This window comes from Rana temporaria, chromosome 6, assembly GCF_905171775.1.
Source record: "Rana temporaria chromosome 6, aRanTem1.1, whole genome shotgun sequence".
Lineage (NCBI taxonomy): Eukaryota > Metazoa > Chordata > Amphibia > Anura > Ranidae > Rana > Rana temporaria.
The window spans coordinates 14,200,577-14,211,617 of NC_053494.1; the positions used below are offsets into that span (position 1 = coordinate 14,200,577).

An 11,041-nucleotide genomic window follows, 5' to 3' on the forward strand; every position below is an offset into this window, starting at 1 on the left:
CCTATTCACGTACTACTACGTAAACGACGTAAAATACGACGGCTGTTCCCTGGTCCATACCTTAACACCTGCTTTATGAGGCTTAACTTTACGCCGGACGTACGACTTACGTAAACCGCGTATATGAATGCGCCGGGCGCAAGTACGTTCGTGAATCGGTGTATCTCACTCATTTGCATATTTGCAATGAGGCGGCCAGCGTAAATATGCGCCCAAGATACGCCGGCGTAGGAAAGTTACGTCGGTCGGAGGAAGCCTATTTTCAGGCGTATCTAGTTCTATGGGCACGGCGCACATTTACACTTACGCGGCGTATCTGTAGATACGTCGGCGTAAGTGCTACGAGAATCCGGGCCAATGTGTCCCAAAAGCTTGCAACCTTAATAGCTTAAGTTAGCTAATCAAGGGCAAACTTAAACTTGTTTGCAATAATCATCAATAGCTAACATGGTACAAAACTGTCTTCAGCAGAGGAAGGGTTCCCGGGGGATGGTGGCTCTCACTTTACTAGGAGGGAAAACTTCACTTTACATAACAAAGTAAACCAAAGCAACTCTCATATCACCAGTGTATAAGACCAAAGCCCCAAAGTTGCATCACCAGACATTTGACCTTGTACCACCAGCAGTTATTTGTCCTTCTCCAAAATGGCATCTGCCTACCTGAGAGATGAGCTCAAGTGCCCCATCTGCCTGAACCTCTATGAAGAGCCTACAATACTGATGTGCGGACACAACTTCTGCTTGGATTGTATTGCGACTGCGCTGAGTACACAGGAGTTCCATGGAATCTATTCCTGTCCGGAGTGCCGAGAGCAGTATACGGAGCGCCCTATGCTGTTGAAGAACAGGAACCTACGTAAAATCGTGGCATGGTTCAGAACTTCTTACAAGGAGGAAATCTTGTGTACGTACTGCGATTATCCCGTACCAGCTTCTAAAACGTGCCTGTTATGCGAGGCTTCATTTTGCGCAAAGCACCTAAGTTACCACAGAAAATCAGCGGATCACATTTTATCCGAACCCACCACAACATACGGAGAGAGCAAATGCTCCACGCATAAAGAGGCTCTGAATTATTACTGCTGGGAGGACAGCGCCCGTATCTGTATGTCCTGCTGGGCGGCTGGAGAACATCGAGGACACCGAGTGGACCTTCTAATCGAGGCCTCTGAGAAAAAAAAAGAGGAACTGAGAAAATGTTCAAATGCTTTGGACTCGGAGAGACAGGAGATCCGGAGGAGAATCCAGAACCTGGATAATTACTGGAGAGAAGAGGACAAGAAAACCTTTGCCGTTACCCGGAGCTACATTGACCTGTCCATGGAAATTACGGAACAGCTGAGCGGTGTAGAGAAGGCATTCCTGCAAGAGATCCGCAGACAGAACAACCAGATCTCCGATTCCGTGTCCGATCTGAACAGGCAGCTGAACCTAAAGCAGAGCCAGCTGGCCAGGAAGATTAGGCATATGAAAAAATTGTGCGACATCCGAGACCCGTTAGCTGTCCTGAAAATGCCACCTAATGGAGATGACCTCAGTCTTGGGATAGGGGATACAATAATAAATCCTAAATGTCTAGATGAAGAAATGATCTCGGATAGACTACAGTGTGAGCTTGGCAACCTGACTCAGTGTCTGAAGGATGTGCTGAAAACGGGACAATTTTCGGTGATGGAGAAAGCCAACATTTCCCTGGATATAAACACAGCCCACCAACAGCTTATTATATCCAAGGATCTGAAGAGAGCCACTAATGCTGAAATCTGTATGGCCATTCCGGATAGTCCTCAGAGATTCATCTGCAGCCAGGTATTGAGTGTACAAGGATTCACATCCGGGACACATTACTGGGAGGTGGATGTGAGTGAAGCGGAGGAATGGTTGGTCGGGGTGGCCAATGAAAGCATCGAGAGGAAGATTTCGGGAAATGTGTCCTTTTTGGGTTATAATGAAAAATCCTGGAGTCTAATTCAAACCATGTCAAGGCTTCATGTCCGACACGCAAACTATCCTATTTATATAGACTGCAAATACTTAGTAAAGACAGTTGGGATTTATCTGGAGTATGAAGCCGGCCGTCTTTCCTTCTACCAGCTGTGTGACCCCATCAGACACCTCCACACCTTCACCGCCACCTTCACCGAACCCCTCCATGCCGCTTTCCATTTGTTTCCACAGTGCTCTATCAGAATCAAAACTTAAGAACTGTGACATGGGTAAAAAATCAAATGACATTTTTTATTGTATTTGTATATATTATAGAAAGTCCTGTCCTTTACTTTAAAATGTATATACAGTGGAACCTTGGTTTATGAGTAACGCGGTTATGTTTTATTCTGTATTTTTTTTTTTTATAAAATATTTTTTTTTTATAAAGTGTTGCTAATGATTTTAAATACTCTGTGTGCTATATTTCTCTAATAAACTTTTCTGCTTTTTGAAAGAGGTGTTTGTCCCATAATATGTACAATATTGGCTTTGTATATTCTCTAAGGCCCCGTACAGACGACCGAACATGTCTGCTGAAACTGGTCTGCGGACCAGTTTCAGCAGACATGTTCGGTCGTCTGTACAGCCGAGCGGACAGGATTCCAGCGTACATTTGCCCGCCGGGCCTTTTTCGAGCGGGCAAATATTTCTAAACATGTTTAGAAACATGCCCGCTGGAATCCTGTCCGTCGGACATGTTCGGTCGTCTGTACATGTCCGAGCAGCCGCCATCCCTCGCATGCGTCGAATGACTTCGGCGCATGCGTGGAAGCATTGAACTGCCAGGGCCGCGCACGTCGCCGCGTCATCGTCGCGGCGACGGCACGGCCTCTTCGCCGCGTATCGAGTACGCGCGGATTTCTGTATGATGGTGTGTACAGCCATCATACAGAAATCTCCGGGCAGACATGTACGCTGAAAACGGTCCGTCTGTACGAGGCCTAAGGCAGGCAATAGATGGTGCGATTTTTCTTTCCTGCAACCACGGGTTGCAGGAAAGAAAATCGCTTGATTCCCCCCATCAACACAGCTAGTATTAATAGGGGGGGATTATTTTCCATGGAGCTAATGGGCCAGATCCACAAAGCGTTTACGCTGGCGTATCTATTGATACGCCGCGTAACTTCTAGGTTGCTCCGGCGTATCTTTGTTTTGTATCCACAAAACAAGAAACGGCTGAAGCTGGGCTAGATCCGACAGGCGTACGTCTTAGTACGCCGTCGGATCTAAGGTGCATATTTACGCTGGCCGCTAGGTGGCGTTGCCGTCGATTTCCGCGTCGAGTATGCAAATTAGCTAGATACGTTGTTTCCGTAAGGCTTTTTTCGGCGTATAGTTACCCCTGCTATATGAGGTGTATCCTATGTTAAGTATAAAAGTCGTTCCCGCGTCGAATTTTTAAAATTTTACGTCGTTTGCGTAAGTCGTTCGCGAATAGGGCTTTGCGTAGAATGACGTTCACGTCGTAAGCATTGGCTTGTTGCAGGTTAATTTCGAGCATGCACACTGGGATACCCCCACGGACGGCGCATGCGTCGTTCAGAAAAAACGTCATTTACGTCGGGTCAAGACGTATTTACATAAAACACGCCCCCATTAGATCCATTTGAATTCCGCGCCCTTACGCCGCGAGAGATACGCTACGCCGCCATAACTTATGGCGCAGATTAGTTGAGGATTCAAACTAAAAAAGATAAGTTATGGCGGCGGGACAAGATGTATTACCATAAAACACTCCCCCATCTCATCCATTTGAATTGCGCGCCCTTACACCGACACAGTTACACTACTCCGCCATAACTTAAGGCGCAAATTCTTTGAGAATATGGGAAATACGCTGTAAGTTACGGCGGCGTAGTGTATCTGAGATACACTACGCCGGCCGTAAAGAAGCGCCACACTTCGTGGATCTGGCCCTATGTGTTCTCTTGGTGGGAGAACACAGTGGTCATTGCTAGCGTCCGTAGCCACTGGCAATAATCGTATGTAAAAAAATTACATGCTGGTTGTATCCAAGTCAATCGATCGATCAACTTTGGTACAATCAGCCTGCCCATATATGGATCGAATCTCAGCAACAAAGTTTGAAATATGACTATGCATTAGTATATGACTAATATTACTATTTTACTAAGGAATCTTGCTAAAGGTTAGGTCGACTAATGCCGCGTACACACGATCGGTCAAACCGACGAGAAACGGTCTGATGGACCGTTTTCATCAGACCAAACCGATCGTGTGTGGGCCCCATCGGTTATTTATCCATAGGTTAAAACAATTCAATCTTGTTTTAAATTTAACCGATGGATACCTAACCGATAGAAAAAAAACGATCGTTTGTAGGCACGTCCATCGGTTAAAAATCCACGCATGCTCAGAATCGACGCATGATTGGAAGCATTGAACTTTTGTTTTACGTCACCGCGTTCTGACACGATCGTTTCTTTTAACTGATGGTGTGTAGGCGCGACGGACCATCAGTCAGCTTCATCGGTTAACCGATGGAAAAATCCATCAGACCGTTTTCATCGGATGGACCGATCGTGTGTACGCGGCATTAAAGTTGGCATAAAAAGTAGTATCTTTTATGTATTATATAACCTCAGATATGGCTTTACTCAATTGGATTGCAATGAAAAGATGGCTGGTGCAAGGATGTTTGACACCCGGCCTAGACGAAGCATAATTTTGCTGCCCCACTTGGCTCCACCCGGCCCATGTCTACCCCACCTAATGACTGCTACCATTTTGGGGGTGGAGTCAGTCACTGGCCCGCTGCATGATATGCAAGGAGCCTGATGGTGGTGGCGGGCAGGGGTCAAGTCCTGGGAAAAAAAGTGTGGGAACTCCCACCCAAGATCCACTTCCCCACCAAAAAAAATAAAAATGATACGCTCATATGCATAATTACTAAACCACATGTTTGTCATTGTTCCCAGGAGACATTGCGGAGGTCTGCCGCGAGTTATCGCGGGATTTAGAAAGAATTTTAAGCAAGTTCTTTCTAAATCCCACGATAACTCGCGACAGACCTCCGCAATGTCTCCTGGGAACAATGACAAAAGCTCCCAGGAGACATCGGGCATCGAGGAAGTGACGGAATACCCGCACACTACCCAATGAACCCATATACAGGAAGCAGCCAGTAACATAAGGGTTTCCCAAGGTTCGCCTGCCCCTGACAGTGACTCGAGCTGGGCATCGCCGCTTAGTGAAGGATTGGCTCGGGCGGCTCGGCTGCTCTCGGCTGCTCTAGTCCTGCAAAGGGAACTGCGTTCCTGCTGTGAAAAAAGTGCAGGAACTCCGTTCCCACGCGTTCCCGCAGGACTTGAGCCCTGGTGGCGGGGCACCAGCGTGGCACCCCTGACTGATGTGAGCTTTAGGCCGACGCCTACCTTGCCTTTAGGTAGCGCCAGCCCTGTACAGGGGATATGTACACAGATAATCAAGGCACTGATCATCAGTGCTCATGGGCACCACTGAGTGCTACCTATTAGTGTCCATCTGTGTGGCTTACAGACCCCGGGAACTCGGCCCAGGGATGGTGGGAACCCCTCATAATGAGCACTGCAGGTGTACAGACCCGGGAACTCAGCACAGGGATGGTGGGAATCCCTCATAATGAGCACAGCAGGTGTACAGACCCGGGAACTCAGCACAGGGATGGTGGGAATCCCTCATAATGAGCACAGCGGGTGTACAGACCCGGGAACTCAGCACAGGGATGGTGGGAATCCCTCATAATGAGCACAGCAGGAGTACAGACCCGGGAACCTAGCACAGGGATGGTGGGAACCCCTCATAATGGGCACAGCAGGTGTACAGACCCGGGAACTTAGCACAGGGATGGTGGGAACCCCTCATAATGGGCACAGCGGGCGTACAGACCCGGAGCTCAGTACAGGGATGGTGGGAACCCCTCATAATGGGCACAGTAGGTGTACAGACCCGGGAACTCAGCACAGGGATGGTGGGAAAACCTCATAATAGGCACAGCGGGTGTACAGACCCGGGAACTGAACACAGGGATGGTGGGAAACCCTTATAATGGATGCAGTGGGTGTACAGACCCAGGAACTCAGCACAGGGATGGTGGGAACCCTTATAATGGACGCAGTGGGTGTACATAGCGGTAAAGGGTGGGGCCAACTCAATATTGAACCCTATGGACTAAGACTGGGATACCCTTAAAGTTGATGTTCATGTAAAGGCATGTGTGCATTTCTGATGTTTGCTGGACAATCTTCTAATGTGGACACTGATCCTCCTATCTTATATCAAACCAACCGGGGACTGACAAATATAATACCCTTACTTTATGTTCTGTATATATTGGTTTACATGGAGCTTCATGACTTGGATATTGATGCGGATTTGCAAGTATAAACTTTGTTATACTGAAAACATACGAAGTTCTGCAATATGAATATTGACATTTGGTGTGCATCAAAGTCTAGTATACAGTGGAACCTCTGATTGCGAGTAACGCTGTTAATGAGCGTTTAGCAATATGAGCATTGTATTTTAAAAAATCCCAACTCAGTTTGCGAGTGTTGTCTCGCAAAACTAGTAGGATCCAGGACAAAGCAGTGTGCAGTACCGCGTTTGGCCTGAGGTGGGGGGGGCGACGGAGCCGAACAGCACCAATCGCAGCCGATCAGCACCGTTCAGTAATGCTTGGAAAGACACTGAAATACTCAGTTTTCTGAGGTGTCCTGGGGCCTTTACGGCTGTTTTCGAGGCTCTCCGACGCCCCTCCCACCTCTGGCCGCATGCGGTATTGCATGCCATTGAAGTTAATGTGGAACAAATTATTTTAGTTTCCATTGACTTCAATGGGCAAACCCGATTTTGATATGCGAGTATTTGGATTACGAGCGTTCTCCTGGAACGGATTATGCTTGTAATCCGAGGTTCCTGTACTTTAGTATACTTTAAAGATGTGCAAATGGAACTTTATAGAGACCACTCTTGGATTATGTAACTAGATTTTTAATCCTTAGTTTCTTCAGTTTTTTTTTAAAATGCGCCCTGTTGGATTAAAGTTATGTTCTAAAGCAGTCTTTCTCAACAAGGTTTTACGAAACCCTAGGATTCCTCAAGCGTTGTTTAGGCCGGTCATACACGGTTCGAATCTCGGCTGGCTCAGCAGGAACCGGCCCGAGATTCGAACTGTTAGTGGGCAGGCTGAATGTACGAAGTTGGATCAATCGACTTGGGTACAATAAGCCTGACGGATTTGTTTAGGATTATCGCAAGTTGCGCCGCAACTGAAAACAAAGCATGCAAGATTTTAAACAACATTCAATAAGCAAAAGGTGTAGGAGAGGGGGAGGGGGGAAAGACTTCACAGGCCCAAAGCTTTATTGAGAGGACAAAGACACACAAGGAAGAATGGTGGAAAGTGACAATTATGACAACTAATATTGTGGTTCACAGTGTATATAAAGTTGAATAGTTCTTGATGGGTAATCTATAATTCAAGGAGGTAGACTGAGGGGCAGATCCACAAAGAAATTACGCCGGTGTATCTATTGATACACCGGCGTAATTTCAAAATTCCCGCGTCGTATCTTTGTTTTGAATCCTCAAAACAAGATACGACGGCATCTCGGCTTGATCCGACAGGCGTACGTCTTCATATGCCTTCGGATCTTAGATGCAATTTTCCGGCGGCCGCTAGGTGGCGTTCCCGTCGTAATCCCCGTCGAGTATGCAAATTAGCTATTTACGGCGATCCACGAACGTACGTCGGCCCGTCGCTTTTGTTTCCGTCGTTTGCGTTCGGCTTTTTCCGGCGTATAGTTAAAGCTGCTATACTGAGGCGTACTCAATGTTAAGTATGGCCGTCCTTCCCGCGTATAATTTTGAATTGTTTACGTCGTTTGCGCAAGTCGTTCGCGAATAGGGATTTGCATAGAATGACGTCACTGTCGTAAGCATTGGCGGGTTCCGGTTTAATTTCGAGCATGCGCACTGGGATACCCCCACGGACGGCGCATGCGCAGTTCCAAAAAAACGTTGTTTACGTCGGGTCACGACGTATTTACATAAACCACGCCCCATTAGATCCATTTGAATTCCGTGCCCTTACGCCGCGAGAGATACGCTATGCCGCCATAACTTATGGCGCGGATTCGTTGAGGATTCAAACTAAAAAAGATAAGTTACGGCGGCGTAGCGTATCTTAGATACGCTGCGCCCGGCGCAGATGTCTGTGGATCTGCCCCTGAGTCTATAAAACAGATTGTGGTGGTTCTAGTTTATGTCTATTCATATACCATGTTAAAGGGGTTTTGTAAAGGTTTGTTTTTTATTTTCTAAATAGGTTCCTGTAGGGGTTGTAAAGGTACAATTTTTCCCTAAATAGCTTCCTTTACCTTAGTGCACTCCTCCTTCACTTACCTCATCCTTCCATTTTGCTTTTATATGTCCTTATTTCTTCTGAGAAATCCTCACTTCCTGTTCTTCTGTCTGTAACTCCACACAGTAATGCGAGGCTTTCTCCCTGGTGTGGAGTGTCGCGCTCGCCCCCCTCCCTTGGACTACAGGAGAGTCAGGACGCCCACTAACACACAGCTCCTTTCTCTATCTGCAACGTAGAGAGCGTCCTGACTCTCCTGTAGTCCAAGGGAGGGGGCGAGCACGATACTCCACACCAGGGAGAAAGCCTCACATTACTGTGTGTAGTTACAGACAGAAGAACAGGAAGTGAGGATTTCTCAGAAGAAATAAGGACATTAAAAAGCAAAATGGAAGGATGAGGTAAGTGAAGGAGGACTGCACTAAGGTAAAGGAAGATATTTAGGGGAAACAAATTACCTTTACAACCCCTTTAAACTAGTGCATTGTTAGTTCACTGACCCTTTGCTTCGATTTTCCTTCTAAATGCTTTTTTTCTTTGTCTGAATTTCTCACTTCCTGTTCCTCCTCAGTAAGCTTGCCACCATCATCCCCTGGGGGTTAGTCAGCCAGAACAGCTTACTGAGGAGGAACAGGAAGTGAGAAATTCACACAAAACAAAGGAGAAAAAAAAAACATTTAGAAGGGAAAAGGAAGGAAAAGGTAAGTGAACCAACAATGCACTAGCTTAAAGGAACCTATTTAGAAAATAAAAACAAACCTTTACAATAAGGTGACCATTGACAAATGGTAAACTATATTATACACATTTTCCTCAAATTAATTTTGCAGTCAGTGGTGAGGCGCGGATTGTCAGCATCCGGGACAAGGCAAGAAATTTTCACCCACTAACCTGCAGACTTTTAGCACTCCCTGAGTCCTTTCCACTAGTACAGTAGTACTGACCAAGTTGATTCCTACACTGACCTACCCGATTCCTACACTGACCTACCCGATTCCTACACTGACCTACCTGATTCCTACACTGACCACTACACTAACCTACCCGATTCCTTCAATGACCAACCCGATTCCTACACTGACCTACCTGATTCCTACACTGACCACTACACTGACCTACCCGATTCCTACACTGACCACTACACTAACCTACCCGATTCCTTCAATGACCTACCCGATTCCTACACTGACCAACCCGATTCCTACACTGACCTACCTGATTCCTACACTGACCACTACACTAACCTACCCGATTCCTACACTGACCAACCCGATTCCTACACTGACCTACCTGATTCCTACACTGACCACTACACTGACCTACCCGATTCCTACACTGACCACTACACTAACCTACCCGATTCCTTCAATGACCTACCCGATTCCTACACTGACCAACCCGATTCCTACACTGACCTACCTGATTCCTACACTGACCACTACACTGACCTACCCGATTCCTACACTGACCAACCCGATTCCTACACTGACCTACCTGATTCCTACACTGACCACTACACTGACCTACCCGATTCCTACACTGACCTACCCGATTCCTACACTGACCTACCCGATTCCTACACTGACCACTACACTGACCTACCCGATTCCTACACTGACCTACCCGATTCCTACACTGACATACCCGATTCCTACACTGACATACCCGATTCCTACACTGACCTACCCGATTCCTACACTGACCTACCCAATTCCTACACTGACCTACCCGATTCCTACACTGACCTACCTGATTCCTACACTGACCGACCCGATTCCTACACTGACCGACCCGATTCCTACACTGACCTACCCGATTCTTACACTGACCTACCCGATTCCTACACTGACCTACCCAATTCCTACACTGACCTACCTGATTCCTACACTGACCACTACACTGACCTACCCGATTCCTACACTGACCTACCCGATTCCTACACTGACTGACCCGATTCCTACACTGACCGACCCGATTCCTACACTGACCTACCCGATTCTTACACTGACCTACCCGATTCCTACACTGACCTACCCGATTCCTACACTGACCTACCCGATTCCTACACTGACCAACCCAATTCCTACACTGACCTACCCAATTCCTACACTGACCTACCCGATTCTTACACTGACCTACCCGATTCCTACACTGACCTACCCGATTCCTACACTGACCTACCCGATTCCTACACTGACCTACCTGATTCCTACACTGACCTACCCAATTCCTACACTGACCTACCCGATTCCTACACTGACCTACCCGATTCCTACACTGACCTACCCGATTCCTACACTGACCTACCTGATTCCTACACTGACCTACCTGATTCCTACACTGACCGACCCGATTCCTACACTGACCGACCCGATTCCTACACTGACCAACCCGATTCTTACACTGACCAACCCGATTCTTACACTGACCAACCCGATTCTTACACTGACCAACCCGATTCTTACACTGACCTACCCGATTCCTACACCGACCTACCCGATTCCTACACTGACCTACCCGATTCCTACACTGACCTCCCTGATTCCTACACTGACCTACCCGATTCCTACACCGACCACTACACTGACCTACCCGATTCCTACACTGACCTAACGATTCCTACACTGACCTACCCGATTCCTACACTGACCTACCCGATTCCTACACCGACCACTACACTGACCTA

The 11,041-nt window shown here is 47.3% G+C and overlaps 1 protein-coding gene across 1 annotated transcript; it reads left to right on the top strand.

Moving 5' to 3' along the window:
* The first annotated feature begins 647 nt into the window (after window positions 1-647).
* On the top strand, window positions 648-2,204 carry LOC120944357 (E3 ubiquitin-protein ligase TRIM39-like). The gene has a single exon (XM_040358409.1). It carries the CDS (start codon window positions 648-650, stop codon window positions 2,202-2,204), a length of 1,557 nt encoding a protein of 518 aa, XP_040214343.1.
* Window positions 2,205-11,041: the final 8,837 nt, after the last annotated feature.

Excerpts from the sequence above, each read along its gene's own strand:
- LOC120944357 (XM_040358409.1), top strand. The coding sequence starts at position 648 with ATGGCATCTGCCTACCTGAGAGATGAGCTCAAGTGCCCCATCTGCCTG.